This window comes from Cornus florida, unplaced genomic scaffold (genome assembly GCF_030987335.1).
Source record: "Cornus florida cultivar Cherokee Brave unplaced genomic scaffold, ASM3098733v1 CherokeeBrave_3.0.0_Hap2_Chr02, whole genome shotgun sequence".
Lineage (NCBI taxonomy): Eukaryota > Viridiplantae > Streptophyta > Magnoliopsida > Cornales > Cornaceae > Cornus > Cornus florida.
The window spans coordinates 520,831-547,922 of NW_026775572.1; the positions used below are offsets into that span (position 1 = coordinate 520,831).

The 27,092-nt window shown below is 37.3% G+C and overlaps 2 protein-coding genes across 3 annotated transcripts; both read right to left on the reverse strand.

Moving 5' to 3' along the window:
• Window positions 1-226: 226 nt before the first annotated feature.
• LOC132290144 (probable mediator of RNA polymerase II transcription subunit 26b) lies at window positions 227-6,701 on the reverse strand. Its single transcript, XM_059790049.1, has 9 exons — window positions 5,523-6,701; window positions 4,982-5,050; window positions 4,776-4,858; window positions 2,171-2,223; window positions 1,936-2,057; window positions 1,795-1,822; window positions 1,348-1,679; window positions 1,175-1,232; window positions 227-927 (listed from the first exon to the last, which is right to left on the reverse strand). The coding sequence occupies exons 1-9, from the start codon at window positions 6,000-6,002 to the stop codon at window positions 803-805; spliced, it is 1,350 nt and encodes a 449-aa protein (XP_059646032.1). The 5' UTR covers window positions 6,003-6,701; the 3' UTR covers window positions 227-802.
• A 13,595-nt stretch (window positions 6,702-20,296) lies between these two features.
• LOC132290160 (mitotic-spindle organizing protein 1A-like) lies at window positions 20,297-25,278 on the reverse strand. 2 transcript variants are annotated; one of them, XM_059790050.1, is made up of 3 exons: window positions 25,114-25,277; window positions 24,388-24,540; window positions 20,297-20,708 (listed from the first exon to the last, which is right to left on the reverse strand). In XM_059790050.1, the coding sequence occupies exon 3, from the start codon at window positions 20,677-20,679 to the stop codon at window positions 20,458-20,460; it is 222 nt and encodes a 73-aa protein (XP_059646033.1). In that variant the 5' UTR covers window positions 20,680-20,708; window positions 24,388-24,540; window positions 25,114-25,277; the 3' UTR covers window positions 20,297-20,457. The 2 variants fall into 2 exon arrangements, with proteins under 2 accessions (XP_059646033.1, XP_059646034.1); XM_059790051.1 differs by lacking the exon at window positions 24,388-24,540 and having other exon boundaries at window positions 25,114-25,278.
• Window positions 25,279-27,092: the final 1,814 nt, after the last annotated feature.

The window sequence follows — 27,092 nt, forward strand, 5'->3', positions numbered from 1 at the left end:
CTGTCATCTTAATTTAGGTTTTTTAGGCATACAATACATATACATACATATATCTCCATCTGTTGCATGCTAAGAAAATACTAGTATCACGATGAATGTAATTCCCATCTTATTTCTTTATTATTATGTACATGCAATTGTGCCAGCTACAAGAAGGTCACATATGAGAGAGAGTTGCAAAACTCCGTATAGCTGCTACATTATATCTGCTTACCCGCCCTGTGGCTTCATTGAAAATATAATTTATTTTTCCTTCACTTTCTTAGCTCATCTCTCCAAACAATCTCAAGACATCAAACAATTCATGCTTTCTACAAAACAAAAACATTTGACCAACTTCCTACCATGTTCATGTTTAAATGTTCTACATGTGATCAATTATCATCATCTAATGAAAAATGCATATACCCTGTGCAAATTTATGTTGCCCACTCTGATTATTGATAAGCAAAAAGACACTGTTTTCTGAGAGAATCATCAAACAGGTGGGTGCAAATTAGGGTTCCCTCTACAACAAAACATGATTACAGACTCCTCCATAAGCTCTAACTGCCTCCCAATTTCAGTGAAAAGTCTACACCTCCATCAAAAAACAAGTCGTCTTCATCTGGACACAACTTTCAAAAGCTACCCCTACCAATTTCAGTATGGCCCCCTCTGGTAATATCAGTGGATGAAATCCCCATCGTTAAACACAAAAAGGTTAAGCCACAGTATGCCCGAGACTTGCTCGTGTTCCTCTGTCATCTTAACTTTCAAAATCGAATAAACTGGAAAGGTTATTGAAACCAGGTCTACAAAGCTAGCGATGTCCATTTGCCCTGTGCCTGTTGTGGTTCCCAGGTCTCACATGTGGGTTTTTATGGCCAAGCCCTTGCTTAGGGAGATCATGCAACTCCACAACCTGTATTGTTCGTTGCCTCTTGGCTGTTGACAAGAATTACAATGTACTATCAGATAAAAATCAGAACTAGCTATAACTTGAAGCTCCCAAACTGAAAGGATAAAAAATTCTCAGATTTTTAATGGAATGAGTCCAATGTACTCGTCGGGTTTTAGCATAAGTTGAAAATCTAATTTTGCCTTCAGTTCACCAGGTTCTAAATTGATATAAAATCAATAACTTAAATTCTTAAATAATAAGACATCTAAGTTTATAGGAGAACAAACGAACCGTTTTCAGCTTGTTGGTAACTCTCCTGGAGCTTCCTCTTTGTGGCTTCAAGTTTCACCTGGACAGCAATTTCATTTGAGCACTTCAATTTCCAATTTAAACAAGTAAAAACAATAAGATCAATAGAAGCTCCAAGAGATATACTACACGGCATCAGTAAGTTTGATACTCACATCCTGTTGAGCAGCCAATGATCTCTTTTGGATTGCAGCTTCGTCTAATTTTTTATGCAATTTTGTCTCATTATCGACCTTTTGCTGCACATTTAGTTTTGTTGGTCTCCCCGGCCCCGATTCGGTGTTTGAGGGCTTATGTGGTTTCGCGACAGCCATTTGTTTCCTCACTACAACTTCTTGTTTCTTCATCTGTTCACCCTTTTTGTCCTTGGCAGGAACATTGGACTGACTGGGAAGCTGCTGTTTCTGTTTGGAAACATTTTGCTTCCCCATCGACAGTTTTCTGCCACTTTCTCGATTCTTGTTGAATTCCCCACTGTCTTGAGGATCTGCAACAATATTCCCATCAGGATCATGAATATCTAAAAAGTGGGGAATTCAAATAAAGAACCGAATAGCAATAGCTATATAAGAAAAGCAAAAGGGATCACAAATTCAACTCACTTTCATAATCATCCAACCCGTCAAAGAACTTTGCAATGCAAAATTGAGGAACACAAACACAACGGAAATCCAGTCAGTCTACAACCACAAAAATTAAAGCAAAATTACTTTCCCAACTAAGAAAAAAACTGGTATAAATACCTGAGAGAGCTCCATTGTAGTCGGAGTAGCAAAGAAAGCTCCTTCATCCATTGGAGGCGAAGGGAGCCCATCTTCTTCATCAACAACAGATGGGTTCGCAGATTCTGGGGTACCTTTTGCACCTATAAGTGAAAACATATGCTCATTGAACTCGGTTCGAGTAAAGAATGCAAAATACAAGATATATTATACAAATTTATCAAATACAATTATATATATATATATGTGCTCCTACCAGCAATAGCTGCTGTCGCATTGACCCACTCGTCTACCAAATCCTTCCACACACTGCAATTTGCAACAATTGAATTTAATTTGATGGACATATGTTTTGCTAATTTGAAATGGAGGGTAGAAAAATTGAAGGACACATCCAACTACATCTTGTTGAAAAGGAAATGAACTGAATCATTCTGATTAATAGTAAGAGAACAAAATGAGCAGGATATTGATAACTGGTTCTAAATGAATCAAACAATAATCGAACAAGATTTTAACTTGTACACTCCTGGTGAAGCTGACATTGGTAAACAATCAAGATCTGCTAACATAAGAAAATTGAGGAACACAAAATGCATGGTTCATATTGAGCTAAGAAAAAGCTGACAGATGTGTGAAAATAGCTAGCATCATAATCATAATAATTATTAACCATCACTAAATTTATAAGAAAAAAAAAAAAAAAAAGATGGGAGGGATTCCAGAAGTGTTGAATTCTCCATTAACAAGCATGACAGTATTTTCCAGTTGTTTGTCTGTGTAATTGTGACTTTGTATCCTAAGTCTGGAGGACTTACACTCATTCTTTGTTTCGATGGTTTCTCCTTATGTTTGTTCTGAATTACACCCATGTGACTTGTAAATTTTGGTTTTACAAATAAAGAATATAAGCAGACGTGGAGAAAAAAATAGAAGACAATAAATCAAGCAAAGAAAATTAGAGTGAGTCTATATCATGGTAGCATCCTCCCAATCGTTGGATTCAAAGTGAGCTCTTAATCCAACGATGGATGAGGCGTATTCACGGTAAGAGCGATGCGACAATAGCTTTTCATAGAATTATTAGTACACACCAAATTTAATATCAAAAGTTAACTAAAATGTTGATGTCATAAATAGTTATAAACACGACAAAAATAATGAATGATATTTAGCATGTGGTAATAGCTTCACATTCATTTATGCAATATGACGATAACTATGCCATATAACCGTTAGTTAATTGGAGGCGATAATTCATATGCAGCCAAAAAAACAAGGGTGAGGCGTATTCATGGTAAGAGCGACCCGACAATAGCTTTTCAAGAATTATTACTAAACACCAAATTTAAAATCAAAAGTTAACTAAAATGTCGGTGTCGTAAATGGTTATAAACACGTCAAACATAATGAATGATATTAAGCATGTGGCAATAGCTTCACATTCATTTCTGCCATATGACGACAACTAGACCATATAACTGTTATTTAACTGGAGTTGATATTTTCATACTCATTCAATGAGCGCATACTGCCAAAAAAGAAAAGAAAAAAAGGTGCATTGATTGAGTAGATATAATTAGAGTATGCCTATCATGAACACCCCCTCTTAATCGTTGGATTCAGAAAGAACTCTCAATCTAACGACTGATGAGGCGTATTCACGGTAAGAGCGACCCCGACAATAACTTTTCATGGAATTATTAGTAAACACCAAATTTAAAATCAAAAGTTAACTAAAATGTCGGTGTTGTAAAAGGTTGTAAACACGACAAAGGTAATAATTGATATTTAGGATGTGGCAATAGCTTCATATTCATATTTGCCATATGACGATAACTAGACCATATAACCATTAATTAACTGGAGGTGATAATTTCAAACAGGTATTCATGGTAAGAGCGACTCCGACAAAAGCTTTTCATAGAATTATTAGTAAACACCAAATTAAAAATCAAAAGTTAACCAAAATGTCGGTGTTGTAAAAGGTTATTAACACGACAAACATAATAATTGATATTTAGCATGGGGCAATAGCTTCACATTCACTTCTGCCATATGACGACAACTAGACCATATATAACCACTGCTTAACTGGAGGTGTTAATTTCATACTCGTATTCATGGTAAGAGCAACCCCGCCGACACATTTTCATAGAATTATTAGTAAACACCAAATTTAAAATAAAAACTTAACTAAAATGTCGGTGTTGTACTAAAATGTTATAAACACGACAAACATAATAATTGATATTTTGCATGTGGCAATAGCCTCACTTTCATTTCTACCATACGACGACAACTAGACCATATAACCAATACTTAACTGGAGGTGATAATGTCATATTTGTATTCACGGTAAGAGCAACCCTTATGATAGCTTTTCATAGAATTATTAGTAGACACCAAATTTAAAATCAAAAGTTAAAATGTCAGTGTCGTAATTGGTTATAAACACGACAAACATAATAAATGATATTTAGCATGTGGCAATAGCTTCACATTCATTTCTGCCATACGACGACAACTAGACCATATAACCGTTATTTAACCGGAGGCAATAATTTCATACTCAATGGGCTTATGCCACCAAAACTGTTGGAGGATTCAGTGAGAGCTCTCAACCAACAGCTGATGAGGCGTACTCACGGTGAGGACGGGCCGATGATAACTTTTCTCATCGAATTATTAGTTACATCAACTATAACAAAAATGTCGGTGGTCATAAATGGTTGCAATAAACATGACAAACATAATAAATGGCGTTTAGCAAGTGACGATAATTTCACATTTCTTTCTCTGTCAAATGACGACAAGTAGAACATATAACCGTTATTTAACTGAAGGCAAGAATTTCATACTCAATTAGCGTCTGTGCAAGTTGTTGAATTTGTTTAGATCCATGCTTTCGAAGACCGTTAACAGCCTTTCCTATCTCTGTAGCCTGTGGTATAAAGAAATATAAGTCTCCATGACAGTAGAGAACTTGTAACAAGTTCAAAGAGATTGCAACTGCTCGTAAAACATATGGAAAACAAAAAATACTAACAGAAAGTTTAGTTCAAACCTTCAGGGTATCCAAAGACAAGGCCATTAGTTGAAGCCTCCTCAGTGAATCGAATAATACTGAATCAGACTGTCAAATAAAACACCAATAATCAGAAACCAGATAACTTAAGAAGGATAAATGGATGGGTCTATTATAACCAAACCAATTAATTAAACTAGAATCAACTAATCTCCCAAAAGATAGCAAAATTTTTTAAAATCTTCAAAACGTAAAAAGAAGCCAACATATCAACAAGATACAACAATTGGATCAACAAAAAATGTCAAAAAAATTCCAAACTTTCTTAAAAGAACCCTAAACTTGAAGTAGTAAGAGAAAGGCTACTAAAAAACAATAGGACACTATATTACTTAACAGCAAAAAAAATTCAAAAGCTAAAACCTAAAGCAACAGAATTATGGCAATCTATCAAATTGATGACCATAAAAAAATGTGAAAAACTTTCATTGATGCACACAACCCTAAAATTGGACTAGAAGTTGCAAATTGATAGTAACTTATAAAGCATAATAGAGCACTAGAAGGAGTATATATAAACCTGTTCTTGACTGTCATCAAGAATTTCTTTTATCCTCATGACCTCCCCAAAGATCTGAGCCTCTTGCTCAATTTCATCCGTCAATGCTTCGGCATCTCCAAAGCTATAATTGCTAACCTGCTGGTTCATATTCATATCAACCAGATCATCTCTACTACTACTGACCTTGCTCTCCTTAGAACCACCAGGCTCGAGTTCACAGCCAGCCCCACTCTTACAACCTTCTTCATCCTCTCCATCTCCGTCTCCGTCTCCATCTCCATCTCCGGGCACTGCCAACTCAATTCGATCGCATCCGAAACAGCGAGTGAGTTTGCACGAAAACAATGTCTCGGCAATTCTCTCTCTTCGCAATCTGAACTCCTTGGGGCAATCTGAAGCGGCCACCATAATTGCATGCTCGATTATATCGAATATATCTGAATTTGCTGTCCTGAAATAATCTCTCCATTTATCGAGAGTTGCAGATTTCTTAGCCATAACTGGAAATTGATCAAATTCAGACAAACCCAGATCGGAAAATTGAGATTTAGTGGTTTTCAAGCGATTTTAATCGATATATACCCACAAATGAAAACACGATTTGAATAGAAAAAATGGTGGAGAAACAAGGTTTTGGTTTCTATCAGTTTCGACCAAAAAAAGACTTGTGATAGATTTCTTTTTTTATGAAGAAACCAAACCGTCTACTGGACAGATAAGACTTTGGATACGATCGTAACAGATTATCAGAGAGACACAAACCAATATCAATCAGTATGGAAGGAAGAGGGTTTTTCTGGGATTTGGTAGAACCCAAAATAATAATAATTATTTCGGGAAGTCTACAAATGTAATCTATACGAATCTATATATCTTCTTTACTCTGCCAAAATTTACGATAAGGAAAAATCAATATCAGACAGAATCCAGGGTAAGGTAGAATTATTATTTTTACTATTTTTCAAGTCTACCGAATTTCCCAAAAAACCAATGGACAAATCGAAGGGAAATTATATATATGGGAATTATGGGAAATTCAGGAAGACAATGGAACTGTGGGAGACTTTCTCGCTCCTCTCTCTATGTGTGTGTATATATAGTTATCATAAAACCAGGTGCTGCAAGAAGACGAAAAAGTTTTTTTGGTTAGAAAACATAAAAATAAGGGCAGGTGGTGATCAGAACTAAGAACGGGTTCAAGTTGAAGCGGTTTTATAAAATTGTATAAATATTATAAAAAATAATTTTATTAATTAATATTATTACTATTATTATTTTTAATTTTTGGATTAGGGCTAGACTTGTTGTGTCACAACTTGAGAAGGTTGAGAGAGAGAGAGAGAGCATTATATGTGAAGTTTGAATTAATCATTTAATTGAATGGGAGGGTCGGGTCTGTGCTTGTTTGTTTGTTATTAACCTATCTATAATAATATAATATTATATATTAATAATAATATATAATATATAATATATAATCGGCATTTGTGTGATGTTAATGTTATGTGTCGCGTGTTTCACGTGTGTGTCAAGTCCCGACGACTGTTGGTTTTGAGTTGTGTCCAAAAACTGTTAGACGAGTACTCGGCGACTCGTTTTTCTGAAACGATCAAGGTGTTGCCAAACTCACCCTTCTGTTGTGCTAGGGTGAAACACAGCCAATAATTTCTTGATTCGTAAGGATGAGACCGGACCCACTACCAGTAGATGGACGGCTTGTATACAATTTTGTGTTGTGTTTCACAGTGCAGTCACGTATGCGACTGTATGTTTTGACAGTCGCACATATGTCAGCAGCCTAGATGCATATTGATTAGAGAGGATTGCTAATTACCACAGTGCAGTCGTGGATGCGACTGTGGTTTGACAGTCGCACACATTATTATTTCTCTGAATCAGATCTATTTTTTAACCGGGTCTCCCTCCCCTCTTTTTTCTCTCTAACCGTTGGGAGTGTGAACGATTGTAACAGTAATCAAATGGAAGATAACGGGAGGAGTAGATTTCTCGTCACCCATTTTTACTGATTATGCGTTTCAGGATGCTCAGATCCGGCCGATTTTTCCATTATACGATTGAGAACTCTTCGGAGACGATTCGATGCCTTCGCAACCGCCTCTAGCTTCGCCATGATCGTCGACGCCGAAATTTAAATCCTTTTTCTGAAGCAACCCATCACGTCTGAGCAACCCAAGCGCATGACGGTTTAGAATATATTATAGAATATATTGTTGCCATAGGTTTAATATATAGTGGTTACGATTACTAACTCTCTATACATATCATCTCTTATGAATTCTTATATTATAAATATAAATACAATAGAGTTGTATACTTTCTTTTTTATTTCTAATATGGTATCAACACTCATTTAGATGGGCCCGTTGAGTGTTACATGGCCCGACTTTTAACCAGAGGATTCACATAGGAGTATCGCATTGATTTTGAGGAGATATTTGTTCATGTTACACGTTTTCCCTCTGCTCGCATTCTTATTGTTGTGGTTGTTCCCCTTTCATTGGGGACTTTTTCAAATGGATGTTAAGAATGCATTTCTCAATGGAGATTTACTTGAGTAAGTTTACATGCAACCTCTTCCAAGTTATCATCATCATCCTAATAAGAACTTCCTAGGCTTTGGGGATCATAGTATCTCTTACGTGAAGGGAGAATCAACCATCCTGGCGGACGACTAGATGGCTTCGTTGTTCATCGGAGGTGCTTTCTACTCGGGTCGCTACTTGCCAGTGGCTCTTTGGTCATGAGTGTTCACTTTTGATTGACGCAAATCGCCGAAAACCCTGTTTGTAGTCGATTCCTTCTGCCATAAATGAACAGCCTCAACACATTCTATCATCTCTTCCGGTTCGAGCCTACTGAGCTGTGGGTCCATGTGTACGGATCCTGCCCTCTTTGTTCTCCGGTTGACATTTGTTGGCTCTACTTTCTGATCTGTTGCTGGTGGACGAAGGAGCGGCGGTGCGTCCTTTCATTCAATGACTTGCATCAGCTCATTCTTATTGGCGGGAAGATCCTTCGTTCCTGTTGGCGGGAGGATCCTTCTCTGATCACGGTTCCCAATCGGAGTTGTGTCATTCGTTACTGGAATTGATTGATCTTTCCTTTGTTCCCACAGAGGTCGTCAGATGAAGATGCAAGAAATAGCTCTTTATATTAGGAAAGAATTTTCTTACACCCTAGAACAATCTCCCCTTCCATTATCTCTCTAATATCTATTTATAGAAGTTTATATTTACCCTAAAGTTCATTTCTTGGCTCTTAGGCTTCGGCCTTTTCTGAATTGGGTCTCCTTCTCGGGCCATGATGGGTGTAAGCCCCATATGGAATGTAAGTGGAGTCGGGCCTGGTGTCGGCTTTACTGTGACTAAGGCTGAAGGGGCTGAGCCAGCAGAGGCCTGATTATACTCTCTAATGTCTATTTATAGAAGTTTACATTTACCCTAAAGTTCATCTCTTAGCTCTTAGGCTTCGGCCTTTTCTAAATTGGATCTCCTTCTCAGGCTATGATGGGTGTAAGCCCCATATGGAATATAAGTGAAGTCAGGCCTGGTGTCGGCTTTACTGTGACTAAGGCTGAAGGGGCTAAGCCAGTAGAGGCCTGATTAGCTCCTGGATCTTTGGTCGGGCTGACCCAAAACTGGGAATACTCCGTGGTTTTGCTGGACCCGCCTAGGGACCAATTCGGCCCTTTTAGAGCATTTAACGATGGCGATTAACATTACTTCCCCAACATAGTTTTGTTATCACCAAGTCAGCGCCAAGTCAACAAGTTATGAAAGAAATTTATTTTTGTTTTATCATATATACGAATATCACTCTATACGTTATACTTTATACAATATACTCCCTCCGTCCCTATTTAAGTGTCATGTTTGGGGAGTAGTAATTTTTAAGGGGACATGTGGGATATGCATTGTCTCCCTAGAAAGTTACTAAATTACCCTTTTAAGTTTTGACTATTTAAGTTTAAAATTTAAAACTCAAAGGACATATATGGAAAGATGTGAAATATATTATTTAAAAAAGAAAAGTGGACACTTATTTTGAGATAGCAAAAAAAAAAAAAAAAGGAAAGCATGACACTTATTTTGGGACGGAGGGAGTATTATACAAGAGTATATTATTATATAATTCAACTTTACCTTTTGACTGAAATTAAAATAAAATAAAATAACCTCACTTTAAAACAATTCCACAAGAATTTAAATATGTATACAGATCATGTTACTGAAACAAAATATAATTATGGGTTATTATAGTTAGTATACCCTTACCTCAAAAGTAGATTCAAATCACTCGTTCACGAAACTTTTCCAAATCGAAAATTTCCAACTGTAATTGCGTAATATTGGGTCGAATTTAACAATTTTAATTCTTGCACCACAAACTAAATCTTACCCCCTAACCTTAAATTCTAGGATTAATTACACTCACACCCCTTGAGGTTAGGATAAATATTTTGGTTTTCACTTTCACTCTCATTTTAAAGTGTCAAAGTACTTTTGAATGTAAAATGACTATGTTACCCTTTTGACTTGTTATTTGAGTTACAAAAAGAGTGTTTCACTTATTAAATGACAAAACTACCCTTTACAATCCATTTTAAGTTAAAAAAATTCCCTTTGTGCAACCATCTTTTAATGGTATTATAGTGGTGAAACTATTACTCCATATATGTATTATGTTTGTTTGTTATAAGTGTAGATAATTTGTTCTCTTTATGATTCTCCATAATTCATGGTTGTCGGAACTATGGTCGGCGATGAGGAGTTGTTGAACCGATCTCGACACCTTCGCGGTGTCGAGACCAATGCTTTCGCTGCTGTCAGCATCATATAGAACCGATCTTGCCGCTGCCATTACCATGCCCAAGATCGAGGCTATCTTTGAAAGCAACCCATCTCAAAATTAGATATTTTCTGCAAAATTAAAGGAAACCCATTTGGAAATAAGTAAATTAAGCAACAAATTTTTATTTTATTTTTGGCTAAATCATATTGAAATGTAAGGAAACCATTACAAAATTTCTTATTTTCAGGAAACCTATTTGGAATAAACAAACTAAGCAACAACAAAAAAAAATTCCTGAATAACCCACTGTAAGTATTTTTTTTTTTGGCTAAATCATTTACAATAAGGAAAATTAGAATTGAAATGCAAGGAAATCATTTCAAAATCAGATATTTTCTACAAAATTAAAGGACACAACAATTTGAGCAACAACAATTTTTCTTTTAACCTAAACAGCCCACTTAAAGTTTCTTATTTTTTGTTTGGTTAAATCATCTACAATAAGTAGGGGTGGCAATGGGGCGGGTTTCTCATTCCCCATTCCAGTTTAAATTTGGCACCCCCAAAACCGTTCCATAATCGATTATTTTTTTACCCCTAATTCCCATTACCGCCCTCGCCCATCCCCTTTTGCCCCGCCCCTCCCCCGATTAAATTTGAGAGTTTTTTTGGATTTTATTGCTACAAAATCAACTGTGAAAGAGAATCAAAGTAAAAACTAGATGATCAAATCAAACTGTGAAAACGAAACCCAACTGTGAAAAGGTAGAACTTGTTACTTCAATATATATATATATATATGACTAGGGTCTTAGCATTGATCGGAGATATGTGGCCAGAAAAGAAGAGAAAGAATATGGTGAAGGACTGAAGGAGGTCACATGATGGTGAGGGATTGAGAAGTGTCGATTCGCTTCATCGCTTGGCTAAGGCTGTGGAGATCTATGGTCGGAGAAGAAGAGAGAGAATATATGAAGATGGTGAAGGAATTCATTTCATCGCTCAGCTAAGGCTGTGGAGATCTGTGGCTGGGGAAGAAGAGAGGGAAGATCTGATGATGGTGAAAGTATGAAGGAGGTCGTAGGACATTCGCTTAGTCGCGTTACTCACAACTTCGTTCTCACTTCTCAGGCTCTCATTTTTCAGCTGTCGTTTTAGAAGATAGGAATGAGTTGGGGTTTATTTAGAAGTGGGTAAGTACAATAACATGGTAGGAGCTAATATGAGTAACTTTATATATAATTGGGGCGGTTGTGGGGTGGGGGTACCATTTCCCTGCCCCCACCCCCTCCCCGAATCCGGCCGATTTTTTTTTTTTTCCCAACCTTCATCCCCCATCCCATTTAAATAAACAGTTCTCCAACCCCGCTTTAAAGAGGGCGGGGTGAGGCGGTTCCCCATCGAGTTGGGGTAAATTGCCATCCCTAACAATAAGGAAAATTAGGAACCTATTCACAATCATATTTTTTCTGCAAAATTAAAGGAAACACATTTGAAATTAAAACAAATTGAGCAACAAATGAAGAAGAGAGAGAGAGATGAAGTATAAAGATCTACTAGGGAAAAAAAAAAAAGGTCACAATCATATTTTTTCTGCAAAATTAAAGGAAATACATTTGAAATTAAAACAAATTGAGCAACAAATCAAGGAGACAGAGAGAGATGAAGTATAAAGATCTACTAGGAAAAAAAAAAAAGGTACATAGAAAAACAGAGAAAGATGATGCCACTGTCGCCATCGTGCGGAGTCAGTGTATGCCCAGGGGGTGGCCTCGCCCACTGTACATATAGAATTTTTAAAATATTTTATATGTGTATATATGAAATTTTTTATATAATCCCACCCACCCACCCCCCCCCCCCCCCCCGGCGAGCGCGCGCGCGTAAATTATTATAGATTTTTTTAAATATTTTATGTGTATATATGAAATTTTTTATATAATCCCCCCCTTAATTTATTAGTTTTTAAAATTATCTCTTATTTTTCTATTTTTTTCCTCATTTACTCTTCAAATTCCTTAAAAAAAGTTAAATTTTTCTTGTTAAATTAAATTTCAATTGTTTCATTTTTTAGTTGTCATTTTTCTTACTTTCCCCTCCCCTTTTACTCCTTTAAATAATTTTATTTTATTTATTTATTTTACAACATTATGCCCCCCCTAAACTAAAATCCTACTCCGCCCCTGACCATGCGAAATCGATCTCACAACTGCCTCTAAGCACGAGAACTTTAACATTGGAGATTTCATTGTTAGCTATGAAGTTCATTGGCCAGAAGAAACATAGAAATTTTGTATTAAAAGAATAGGGGTAAATGAGTCAATTTGCATGTGTTAAAGGCTCCAAAGTAATTTGGGTGTAAATGAAAGTTAAAATCAAAATGTCCCATCTATGTGAGATTTGACCTAACCTCTGAAAGAACAGAACATCAATGTAATTTATCCTAAATTCTAAAGAGAAGAATTGAATAAATATATATATATATATATATATACATTCTTTTTTTTTTTTTTTGTTCCTGGATACTTTATTTTTTTAAATTTTAAATTCCAACCAATTGAGAGCTATGAAGTGAAAGTTAATTCATTAAATAATAAATATATTGTGTACCGAAGTTATGTGTATAGGGCGAAGTCAACTTTTTATCTCTCAGTGAACCAATTGAGTGACAGAGTAACTTGGGAGGATTGTTTTTCTACTCCTGACAATATATATATTTTTTATTTGAACTTTAATTAGGTTAACTCATGTGAAGATTAAGTACTGATGTTTTAGTCTTTTAGATGTGTTGAAGGTTGGTTTTACGGCGTTTGGTTTGGTGAGAGCATGTAAAAGTATATAGTCCTTATTATATATTGTAGGCCCAAAGACAACTTGGCATATCATGTTGTCTCATTAGTCATTATCAATGTAAGAAACTGTATTTATAACACGTGTTTCATTCATGTACGGAGTAATAAATTACTCGTATTTAATTACTATTAGGAGAGGTTGTATTATTAATTTATTATTGTTAGTTGTAGGATGATATATATATATATATATATATATGGAGGTGGAAAAGAGATAATATGAGACGAAGGGAAAGAGAGAAATGGAAATTGAATCCGTAGGTCTCACGGATGTTTCCTTTCCTTGGTCTTGTTTGGATATGGAGAGATGAAACAATAATGAAATGAAATAAAAATGTGTTTTTTATTACTGTATATTGTTTTTAAGATACACCTGTTTCTTTAAGACATTCTCACCAACTCAACTTCCTTGGTTACATTTTCTGAAGCCAGGAACATAGTCCAAAGAAATAGAGGAAGCAAGTAGCAACCCACAACTACAAGTGAAGTGATAAATTATTATAAATAAATTACTGAAAAAATAATCATTTTTTTTTAAAGAAAGGAATGGGGAAAAGGTGATTTCTGGGAAAAACAGAAAAAAAGAAAAAAGCAAAGGTGCAGATGTACTAGAGAGGATTTAAATTGTGTGTTACATGGAAAATTGGAAAGTGACGACTCATTGATATATATATCTCAATTCAATACCAAAAACACAAAAGTGGACTTTGAAAAATCAAACCAGGAAAGTTTGTTCTCATGACATTATTTTTCACGGACCACTCTAATCTCTAAAAACTAGAACCCACAAAATTGTTTTTCAAATGCCTTTGTATTGGAAATTAGATGGATTACCAAAACGAAAAATGAAAGTTTGTTCTCGTGACATTATTTTTCACGCCTTTCCATAAAACCATGCTTCCAACTCAAAAATGAAAATTAACTGAGTTTTTAAAAATTAATTAGAACAATTAGTTGTACTTTCAAATAAATTACATCTATCGCTCCTAGGACATCAAATATCTAATAAGTAATAACACTAACTTACACATGTAATGTATTCTTTTCACTAAAACCCTCGTAGCCTAATTGTTCGAGAGTTCAAGTTCATATAGAGATAAAAAATGAATATGTAAGTATGTTTCTTGTCATGAAAAAAAATAAAAATAACATATTCTTAACTTCATACAAACTTTATTCACGTGAAAAATGTATTGAGTAAGAAAAAAAAAGGTTGAATCATCATTTTGACAATATAAATAGATCATTTTTTTCTAATTACGATCAATGAACACAAGTATTGTCTCCTATGCACTTAATTTTTTTTTATTTTACAAGTATTCTATTCACTTAATATAAACTCAGCCCAATTAACTCAATGTTTTTGTTTTTTTTCCATGTTACTTAACAGTGTAGTTTCAGTTAAACCACACACCCTTTAACCTTTTTCCCATCAAATCTCAAACCTTGTAAAAGACTAGAAGGGTAAAACTACAATTCAGTTTCGGATAAGAAACTCCATTAGTTGCTTTAACAAATTCAGAATTCATAAATTCATCATCATAAATCTCACCAACTTTAACCTGATTGGGATGATTTAAAAAAGTTTAATTGAGTAACTTGAACCTGATTGGATGATAATTTCGGGGAAAAAATTTAATTTCTGTTTTGGTGTAATAGGAAAGTCAAACAACCAATTAAATAAAGGGAACATATACAAAGCCAATGATAGGTGTTGGACGTGGTGTTAAGTGTCAATGGCACAAAGATGTTGGTCAAGCATTAAAATATAGAAAAATATGTCTAAACGTCAACCCCAATATCTTGACAGGAAAATGCAATTAAGGCCCACTAAATTGCTAGACTGAATTAGTTTTAATTAGTGACGTATTGTCACGATCCGATTCCTAACGACGCCATGAGCATAGAAGACACGCATGCTGGTTGGTTAAGAACATTCATTGACTGGGAAGGGTTCCAGGGAAGGGGCGTGCAGGACCACAGGATGGTACCTCTTCAGAGTTCAGGCAGGTCGACTCGGTTCAGTTCGAGGTGCTTGTCGCTGGTCGTGGACTTGACTATGAAGAAGGGAGTTGGCCATCCCTGCACAAACTGGTCGGGAGCTGGAGCCGTTCCCCTGACGAGGCCATGGCAGGTCGAAATCAGTCAGCATGTATCCTTGGGAGGGCAGGTCGTGGTGGCTGACCAGGGTGCTTGCGCGAGCTGAAGCAACGCCTTGGTGCCGCACGGGCCGTGCCGCTGCGCCAAATCTCTAGGCCCGTGACAAATGGTATCAGAGCAGGACTTGGGGAAAAGCCAGATGTGTGCCCCTTTGTCAATCCGGGGGTCTTGAGAATGAAGACGGTGCACTAAAAAAGCGTCGGTGGGCAATCAATACTGTTGGAGGAGAGCCTCCATCTCCCCATGAAGATGCGTCCTTTAGGCCAGAGGGCCGCGCGCACCAAAGTTCTTGCAAGTTCAAGAGGCGTGCAAACCGTTGTGAAGGGCGGGTATCAAGTCAGCCAGAGGGCGCTTGTTTGCTCGGGGTGTCGCGGAGGCGGCATAACGTGGGGTTGCGTCCCGAAAAAGTGGGCGTCCCTTTAGCCCGAAACCCTATCATTGGGCGAGTGCAGCCAGGGGTTGTACAAGGAAGCGATGGTGGGCAGGCGAGCATACCACTTGGAGGAAAGAGACTTTGGAATGTTGGACGCAGCGGAGTCAGCGCCGCACTGCGACGAGGGCGTCGCAGGATTTGGGTGGGGGAGAATGTCACGATCCGATTCCTAACGACGCCATGAGCATAGAGGACACGCATGCTGGTTGGCTAAGAACATTCATTGACTGGGAATGGTTCCAAGGAAGGGGCGTGCAGGACCACAGGATGGTACCTCTTTAGAGTTCAGGCAGGTCGACTCGGTTCAGTTCGAGGTGCTTGCTGGTCGTGGACTTGACTATGAAGAAGGGAGTTGGCCATCCCTGCACAAACTGGTCGAGAGCTGGAGCCGTTCCCCTGACGAGGCCATGGCAGGCCGAAACCAGTCAGCATGTATCCTTGGGAGGGCAGGTCGTGGTGGCTGACCAGGGCGCTTGCGCGAGCTGAAGCAACGCCTTGGTGCCGCACGGGCCGTGCCGCTGCGCCAAATCTCTAGGCCCGTGACAAATGTCACGATCCGATTCCTAACGACGCCATGAGCATAGAGGACACGCATGCTGGTTGGCTAAGAACATTCATTGACTGGGAATGGTTCCAGGGAAGGGGCGTGCAGGACCACAGGATGGTACCTCTTCAGAGTTCAGGCAGGTCGACTCGGTTCAATTTGAGGTGCTTGTCGCTGGTCGTGGACTTGACTATGAAGAAGGGAGTTAGCCATCCCTGCACAAACTGGTCGGAAGCTGGAGCCGTTCCCCTGACGAGGCCATGGCAGGCCGAAACCAGTCAGCATGTACCCTTGGGAGGGCAGGTCGTGGTGGCTGACCAGGGCGCTTGCGCGAGCTGAAACAACGCCTTGGTGCCACACGGGCCGTGCCGCTGTGCCAAATCTCTAGGCCTGTGACAAATGGTATCAGAGCAGGACTTGGGGAAAAGCACAGAGGTGTGCCCCCTTGTCGATCCGGGGGTCTTGAGAATGAAGTGGGTGCATTAAAGCGTCGGTGGGTAATCAATGCTGTTGGAGGAGAGCCTTCATCTCCCCATGAAGACGCATCCTTTGAAGCCGGAGGGCCGCGCGCACCAAAGTTCTTGCAAGTTCAAGAGGCGTGCAAACTGTTGTGAAGGGCGGGTATCAAGTCAGCCGGAGGGCCCTTGTTTGCTCGGGGTGTCGCGGAGGCGGCATAACGTGGGGTTGCGTCCCGAAGAAGTGGGCGTCCCTTTAGCCCGAAACCCTATCATTGGGCGAGTGCAGCCAGGGGTTGTATAAGGAAGCGATGGTGGGCAGGCGAGCATACCACTTGGAGGAGGGAGACTTTGGAATGTTGGACGCAGCGGAGTCAGCGCCGCACTGCGACGAGGGTGTCACAGGATTTGGGTAGGGGAGAATGTCACGATCCGATTCCTAACGACGCCATGAGCATAGAAGACACGCATGCTGGTTGGCTAAGAACATTCATTGACTGGGAAGGGTTCCAGGGAAGGGGCGTGCAGGACCACAGGATGGTACCTCTTCAGAGTTCAGGTAGGTCGACTCGGTTCAGTTCGAGGTGCTTGTCGCTGGTCGTGGACTTGACTATGAAGAAGGGAGTTGGCCATCCCTGCACAAACTGGTCGGGAGCTGGAGCCGTTCCCCTGACGAGGCCATGGCAGGCCGAAACCAGTCAGCATGTATCCTTGGGAGGGCAGGTCGTGGTGGCTGACCAGGGCGCTTGCGCGAGCTGAAGCAACGCCTTGGTGCCGCACGGGCCGTGCCGCTGCGCCAAATCTCTAGGCCCGTGACAGTATGCAAACTATAAGAAGTAAAACTCCCACTTTTTTACATGTTACAAACTTAAAACTGATGAAGTCTTGAAAGAACAAAGAAATATTATTACCAATAGCCCAATTTCACTAGCCTAAAGTTTCTCTATCACCCCAGCTACACTCGCTTGGGCTAGCAAGCTCCAGTTATGTCTCCTACTTGTGTTGTAGTGTACTTTGCTTGCACATGCACTCCACTCATGTCTATCTTGGTTCGAATAGGGATATTATTTCTCTTTTACATGTCTATGGAGTTTTGAAAAATAAAAATATCTAAGAGATAGATAGAGAGAGAGAAATTTATTAAACGAACCGCACTCTTGCGTATACGTCAGGAGTCCATTGATGAGAAGGAGTTAGGAAAAACTTGAACCCAATTCCTACAGTGATGAATATGAGCGCAATTGAGAAGGGGAAAGAATTGCTCGTGTTGTAATGCCTCACTCGTACCTCACCCCCTTCAGTCGCCTGCCCATTCAGACACACTTAGGCCGTTATTGGCAAGAGCTGAAGTATTGTATAAGGCTCTCCCACTCCAGCAGAGCTTGTTGCTTACAAATGACTCCACCACCAATTTATAGGCTTCCTACTGACATTAGAGATATTTACTCACAAGAATAGACAATCTCTCCAATATTCTATAACCTTCCTCCACTCTCTACAATACTCAATAACTCTCTACAAAATTCCGAAAGGTTCTAGAACATGTATCCTTTGCACTCACGTATCTCCTGCGTGGCGTAACCTCCTGCAACTAGGCGAGGCGTAACACCAACTAATACAAGCCTTCTAGGTCGGGTGTTCGAGCCGAGGCAAAGAGTGTGTTTGCTTAACCTTCCAACACTCTCTACAATACTCCGAAACTCTCTACGAAATTCCAAAAGATTCTACATCTGCACTCTTCTAATGCCATGCAGATGTCTTCTGAGCAGGGGCGGAGCTAGGAATTTGTTTCAGGGGGACACCATATTAAAGATGATAAATTATATTTTTTTCAAGCGAAAAGTGATACAAGACAATAAATCAAAAAATAAAACTGTACTAATGGTGGAATAATAGCATTTAATAATTTGAAAAATAATTATTTTAAAAAAATAGGAACATAAAAATACTGACCTTAAGGCAACAAATTTAATTACCAAACTTTGAAGAGAAAAAAAAAATAGTTTGAATAAAGGAATGCAACTTTTTTTTTAAAGAGAATATAAAGAAGAAGAAGAAGAAGAGGAGGAGGAGGAGGAGGAGTAAGAATGAAAACAAAGGAAAAATTAAAGATATTTTTTAAAAATAATTATTTTAGTGGGCATTTTTGTCAAATTTTATAAATTATAGGCCTATTTGCAATAAAAAATAATTTGCCCAAGGGTAAATAATTATTTCAGGGGGCATTTTTCAATTTTTTATAAATTATTGGCCTATGTGTAATAAAAATTAATGGCCATTTTCTTAAAATAAATATTTCAGGGGGGGCATTGTGAAAACTTTTATAAATTATAGGCCATTTTGTAATTAAAACTAATGGGCCAGCATGGGCCCACCCTGGGCCTATGCTGGCTCCACCCCTGCTTCTGAGCGCTCGCATGTTGCCTGCATGACGTAACCTCCTACAACTAGGCGAGACGTGACACCAACTAATAGAAGCCTTCTAGATCTAGTGTTCAAGCTTAGGCAAAGAGTGTGTTTGCTTAACCTTCCCACAAAAAACCAAAAACAAAGAAATGTTATTTTCTTTTACAAAAATAACGAATAAAGTTAACGAATTTTTGTATTGTTTAAATTAATAATATTAATGATATTGTTAACAGCTTGTTATGAGAATTTGAGCAACATTAGAATATAATAACACGGTACGCTTGGGTTTGCCGTTATATTGATGTGTCTGGGTTATGAAACGCATTCATTTTAAACTAGTTATAATATAAATCCTTTTATTCTAGTATTCAAAAGTCTCTAATTAGTAATTACACTATTCTATCCCCAATTCAAATTAATACAAGCTAGAGTGATAATTGCAACTCAAAACACAAAAGTCATTAAAATTTTGTTGTAACCAACCCTAATATCAACAATTTTAGTAATCACTCTCCCTTTTAATTTTCCCACTTTGCATGGTAGCTCCTCACCTAATTGGCAAAATTTATCTCATTATGGAGTATACAATGGAAGAAATTACAACACTTGTAGCAATTGCATTTCCCTTCAACGATTTTTTTTTTTTTAAATCGGAGTATCCCGGACTTTGTCCGGAATAATTCGCAAAATCACCCCACACAAATCGAATAAAACTAGAACTATGTCAGCGGATATGGCCCCTAAGAATTTGAATCTTCAACGGGCTTTTCCAACCTAAATATATATATCTAAACCCACTAAAGAAGAAGATAAATTCAATTTAGGAAATATAGAAGTCAATTTAGGAACGATAAATATGCTAAATTTATGAAGCAAAGCAATAAAAAAGAATTACATCAAAATGTTGCATAACTTGTTGGAAAATTTATTCTTTGGAGTAAAAAAAGATCATATAAAAAGCTGAAAGCATAACGTTTTCAAAACATCTTCCAAAGTTGAGTGGAGATCTCCTGGAAAAAGAAAAAGGGATTCCATCTAAATATTTTAAAAGAGACTATCCATTTGTAAAAGAGAATGATTGAATATCCTCATTTAAATAATTGAATATTCTCCTAACTTTAAATCAATTGAAAAAGAAAAAGAACATACGATAGCATTGACATAATGCTGATGACAATCATTACATATAGAAGTTGAACCTTGCACATGTAATGGAGGCTGTTAAAAACAACATTCTGAGTGTTTTTTTTTCAACGTTAATTGGTAGCAGAAGATAACATAAACCTGTCTAGGCAAAAGATGATGGAGCTTTTGGCATTTGGGAGGAGGAAGAGGTCTCCCTTCGAAGCTCCTTCACCACAGCAGCCAGTGCCTCCGGGTTCAGACCCAAATCACATAGAGCAATGAGAACAGAGAGGGTGTGACGATCAAGCCCTGTATCAAGAATGTTTGACATGTGAAATGCCAGGTCCAGAGATTCTCTAGCAGTCCGTGCAGCTTCTGGGTCCATAAAGAGTCCAAAAACGAACGAACTTCTTTCTGAAAAAAAATTAAAAAAATGTTCAAGTGACAAACCTTACAAGAAGAAACCTGACAAAATTCAAACAATTAGGGTACACATCACACCTTTAAATTTCAAGAAATCCAGGGCATAATAAAACAGCAATGCTTTAAATGTCAAAGGCTGCGGATATTTTTACACGACATGAGGTATTAATGTTATGCGAAGTTATGGATAAATGTTAGGCACCTGATTATCTACATCATTCTAGCCAAATATAAGACACAAAACACATAATATGTTGTTGAGATCTATTCAACTAGAGGTACTCGTGGTTTGGGTTGGTTCAAGTTACTGTTCAAACTAGAACCGAACAAATCCTGATCAATTCCCAAAATGGAATCAAAATTAGACAAAACTGACCATGTGAAAGAATTGAAACGAACCACACAAAAGAAGATCAAGTTTAGAGTGAGAGAGAGAGAGAGAGAGAGAGAGTAAATGTTTGATTAAGGGAGAAGATATCTACACTACATATGTTTTGTGCATTATTCAAACAAAGATAAATCTACAATGAACCTCAGTCCAGCAGAGAAAATAAAATTTATTTCATATAAAATCACAGTTCTATAGCACTAGATCTGAAAACTGACCTCAATATATAGATGCGCAGATAGAGGGAAAGAAAGTTGTTTGTATAGAGTAAGAAAGATCTAAATATATATAAACGTACCTTGCAGGGATAGCTTTTGTTAAAAAGATGGAGGTCAATTCTTCTTTGGTCTGTGATCTCAGGTGTTTAAAAAGTGGCATCAAAGCAAGTATGAGCCATAATTAGGAATTATCTCCTATGTTAAAGAATTCTGGCATGAGGATACAATTGCCTTAAATAATCATGTAGGATCACGTCGTCATCTGTCATAAATTTCTAAAAAAAAATAAGGTAGCGCAACCTGCACTCATCGAGCTTCTTCACCGTTTAGATTTAGTAAAGCCAGTGAAGAAATTGTGCTTCACATGTAAAGCCACTTTTATTGAGCTGATGGACTTTGCAAGTGTTCTATTGATCATAATCAAATTATAGATTCCAAACATTCATGATGAGACACATTTGTAACACAAATTGCTTCTGGAGAATATAATGCACACATCCAAACATTAAAGATGACCAGCAGAAAACATTATAGATGAGCAGCAGAATGAAAAGATCTGTAGGTTACCTCACCCATACATTGTGTCTACCAAGCTCCGCAAAGCCCCAATTTGGAGTTGAGCAGAAGAAGCTAAGGTTTCTAGACTAAGGAGATGAAATCGTCACTAATTGGCGGCATTACAAGACACACAGTGATTAGACTTTCAAATTTTCAGTTCTATGATAACATATATGAGACTGTGAACAGAAAAAAAATACTGTCAGAAACTTCAATTCATCTTTCAGATGGATTTAAGTGGTTGTGGTGATAATATAATTGCAGGTTGTGATGTGACGGTCTATCTCTTATCATTTTTCACCATGAAACTCTTTCATTCTCCCTTGTTTTGTGATTTAAAGTTCAACGTAATGTTACCCGAAACAAAAAGACCTAATTGTATTTTCTGAAAGTTAAGCACCAAAGGGCTACACTGAACAGTCGAGTTTACAAAGAAAGGTTTCTCAAGAAGAAAGGACAATCTTAAAAGGCACCGAAGCTTTCTCTCATGTATCTGTATTGGTGGTTTAGGATTCTTCAAAGGAAACCCTAACTTCCTGAGATTGAAAAAATCTTGAGAGGCCCTAGGGGAACTTTAAATGTGAGGCCCTTTATACATAATGTTTCGCACGCGCAAAAAACAAAAATTATAAAAGTGCGAAATTTTCATTAAAGTAAATGTGATCGTTTTGCATTTATGCTATGTTCGGTAGGGAAGAAAAAAATTAGAAGGAAAGGAGAGAAGAAAGGATGGATGAAACATCCCCAGGGAAGAGCTGGTGTATTTCCTTTTTTTTGTTCGGTTGGATAGAAGAGAAGAGAATAAACTTAAAATTTCCCATATTCGTTAAGAGAGAAGGAAGGAGAAAGTTTTAATTGTTTTTACCATAATATCCAATAATATTTATATTATTGTAATTTATAGAGGATAGTACGGTAATTTAAGACTTGTATAATTTTGGATAGTATTTAATTTAAAATTTCTATAACAGTTCAATTGTCTTCCCTCCTTTCTTCCGCTCATTTTTGGGGGATAAAAATTTGTAAAGGAGGAAGGATGGGTCATCTTTCCTATTTTCCTTTCTTTCCTTGTATCATTCCTACCGAACAATGAAAGTTTATTTCTTCCTCCCTATTTTCTCTCCACACCTCTTCCTTCCTTCCTACCGAACAAAGCATTAGAGTTGCAAAATTATTAATTAAAGTGCTCCAATCAAGTTTCTCCAATATATTTTTTTCAATAGATAAGATAGCCAATTCATTCAATCTCTTTTGTGTCATCGTAGAACGCAAGTACGATTTGATTAACTTCAACTTTGAAAAGCTTTAAGTTTATCATCTCTTGGAGGACCTCTTTCAACTAATAAATCTCCCAATTTTTTATCAATCTTTCTCCAATTTGCTGGTTCAATAATATTCAAGGGAAGATTATCATTCTCATTCACATGTTCTTCATTACCAAATCTTCAAGTTCATTCACATTTTCTTCATTTTGATTCTCATTCCTATCTTCATTCATTAAATCTCCATGTTCATTAAGATTTTCTCCATTCCAATGTTCTCCATTCACCAAATCTTCAACTAGACTCTCTATTTGTGTATTGTTCCTAAAAACTTACGAATGAGGCTTTTTTTAGATTGAATCAATTCTTCTTCTCTCTTCTTCTTCTTCTTTTTTTTTTTTCTTTTTTTTTTTTTTTCATGCCCAGATTCAAATTTTCTTGTAGATATAACTGACCAAAAAATAAAAAATAAAAATAAATAATAGAAGTTATACAAATAAAAAAATGTTTGTTTTGCTGAAATAAAATATAGATTACCTCAATGCAATGCAATGCAATGCAATGAATTGATTCAGGTTGCTGAAATAAAATATAGATATTACCTCAATGCAAAGCAAAAAAAGTGGTTCATAATTGTTTGAAAAAATCAACAATGTTTGATTCTTCTCATATTTTCCTTAACCTAACTAATCAGAAAAAAGAATGGAGGTTTTAGTCTGATTCTCTTTAATATTTTAGTTTTTATTTTATTTTTTATCACATAAGCAATAATTGACCGCAGATATTAAAAAAAAAAAAAACCTTTGTAATTTTCCTTATTGTTCATCAGTACTGTTTTTATGATTTTATCGTACTATATATAATATCTATATACTTGGAACACACAACCATTTACACTTGGACATATAATTATATAAATAGCAACCCTAGCAAGGCTGGGATCTTCATAATCAGAAAAAGAATGGAGGTTTTAGTCTGTACGGAAGATTGAATTCTTGATTATCCAATTTATCCTGCCTCTTCTGTTCTAAGCCTCTAAGGTAAGGGGAAAATCTCCTATTTCAAGCGTCCCATAAAATTTCAAAATTCTATAATCAGCCAGACCAATGAAATTAGATTCAAATTGAGATCCAAAAGGAGATAAAGGATTCCATAAACACAGACAAAAAAAAAAAAAAAAATCAATTTCAGATTGGAAAAAGCCAAAAAGGAACCCAGTACTATACATTGGATGAGTTACTTACTTGTAATCTTTTCGGCGCTGCTCCTGATGAGACTGAAGCTAATCTTGCAAACACACACAAACACAAACCCAAATCTTATCCTTCAACTTCAAGCCTTGGAGGAGCGACAGCCGGCAGGAGCCTTATGACACAGATCGTTTTTTCATTTTTTTTCTTGATTCGAAAATCATAAAAATGGGTAAAGAAAATCAGTGGCTAAAAGACCCAAACTGAACAAAATTGGGCCCATAAACCCAAACGTTTTATTTCTATTGTGGGCCCAACATTTTTTATTTCTGTATCATCATTTTTTTTTTTTTTTCTGTAGGATCAACTTTATTTTGGGCCAAATTTTGAGGCCTAGTATAAGTATATAGGTTGGGCCAAAATTTGAGGCTCCCCAAATTTGCAACCAATTTTGAATAAGAAGTATATCTTCCAAACTGTAGTAGTTATAAACAATGAATCATCCATTGAGCACACAATAACCTTAATTGCAGAAATTAGAAAAATAAACAAATGAAGAAATAATAAACAGTTTCAGAATTGCAAAAAGCAGCGTCTCCATTACACAAACCACAAAAAAGAAGCCTTAAGATTGTGCAAAGAATTGGAAGAAAGAATGAAAACATTTGACTCTATACACACGCTAACACTAAAAGAGGAAAAGTATATATAGAAAAATTGGATGATAACTACGGAAATATAGGAATATGTAGGAATAAGGAGGACAGTAAGAAAGTTTACCAGTTAGGAGTGGGTGATCGGAGTAGGAATCGTGGCGGCGAAACTGTAACCAGCAGATCAGATCAGATCAGATCCATTTTCTCTCTCACTTCTCTTCAATTTACAAAGAATAAAGTATTCCAATTCACAAGAGTGGGTCTGCCCATAGGGCCCGTCCCAACCCACCTTCTAAGCAGGCCTCGCCTCACTCTTATCAGTTTTTTTTTTTTTTTGCTAGACTGTATAGTCGTATTCAAATCTCACCTTTATTTCCGGGTCACAGTTTCCAAAAATTTCAATCACTCAATAGACGGGTCACAGTTTCCAAAAATTTCAATCACTCAATAGAATTTGAATTTTCTGTAGGCAAAAAAAAGGTAAAGTACAGAGACACCCCCTGAGATTTGTTTAAAGGACATCCAAATGAAAATTACTCAATTTTGAGACAATAACACCCCCTTATGAAATTTGCAAGCCAAACAGAGCCTTAAAATATGTGAAAAATCAATTTTACCCCTCACTATTTTATTAATTTTAATTATAAAATATCAAAATAATTAAACGACCAAATTACCCTTTTTCATCTTTTTATATATATATTATATAACAACACAAGCACCGCGGGTGGACATTAGGGCTTCGGCGCTGGAGATGGAGAGGGTTGAAGAGGGTGGCGGTGGCATTTTCTTGGGAGATTGGAGAGAGAGAGTAGAGGGTTTCGGCGATGTAGGGTATTGTGCCCTTGTCAGCGATCAGAGATCGACTTTTCGGGGTCGTGTTTGGAGATGAGACTAAGGTCGCAGAAAGCTTCGGTTCGAGTTTATTCCGATGCTGAGCTCAGCTTCGCTACCAGAGATCTCGCCGTTCGGCGTTTGACTTCTATTTGGAGCTTCTCTCTCCAAAGCTCGAGTTCTTCCCTTTTCTGAATCGTGTGTGTATATATATATATATATATATATATATATATTGATTCTGGGTTTTTCTTCTCTCCTCTTGGTGCTTTGTTACAGTTGAAAATATCTAAAATTCAAAGAATTAAGATGTATACTTTATCTTTTCGTTCTTACTGAGGATATTGATGCTGCTAAACCTTAGATTGAATACTCTTTGGCTCAAAGCCTGCAATTTTGATTTAAAACTGGTGCCTGGTTAAGGCAGCAAAGACATGGGCCATTAAGCAGTTCAAGAGCGAAAAACTGATTCTCGCCAGCCATTTCTTAAAGGTGCCCCTGCTAGAGCTATGTCTGATGGGTTTTGCTTCTCTCTCTAAAACAGAGAAGTTAGTTCTTCTACTTCGATTACTTTCTCTCTCTACATGTATCTATGCGTGTGTGTTTACAACTATGTGTGTATATGTATTTTGTGGTGTTCTTCTATGTTTTTGGTGGCATTGTTGCTGATGAAAAAAAGGTCAAAAATTTGTTGGAAAATTGAATTTGGGTGGTTGGTAAATTGATGATATTGTAGTGTGTGAAATGGGTTTGGATTGAGGAAGCCATGGATAAGGTCGTATACCGAAAACGATGCATATTTACATCAGCAAAGAGACTGTGAATTGGTAAAGTTTTTGAGCAAAGTAAGGCATGACCAGTTACATCAGCAAGCTTGCAACTGAGATCTGAGAAATGCCATGACCAATTAAGAAGTTGAATGAACAAGTACCAAACAGCAAAAGCAAAGTTGCAGTAGAAGAGAACCAACATCATCCACTGCATACTCACAAATTCACAATTAATACAAAGGGTAGCTAATTGTAGACCTCGCCTGTGCAAGTGTTAATGAAATTGAGAATGATGATGATGCGGAGGCGGCGGCGGTGGCTGAGGGGTGATGAAGATGTAGTGTGTGTGTCTATACATACACACACACATACAGAGAGAAAAGGGGAGAGGTTCTCTACACTGGGGGAGAGGTTCTCTTCACAGTCGGGTTTGGGTTAGAATTTGAGATGGGTTTGGGTTTGGGTTTGGGTTTAATCCAAGGGTATTTAAGGCAATTAA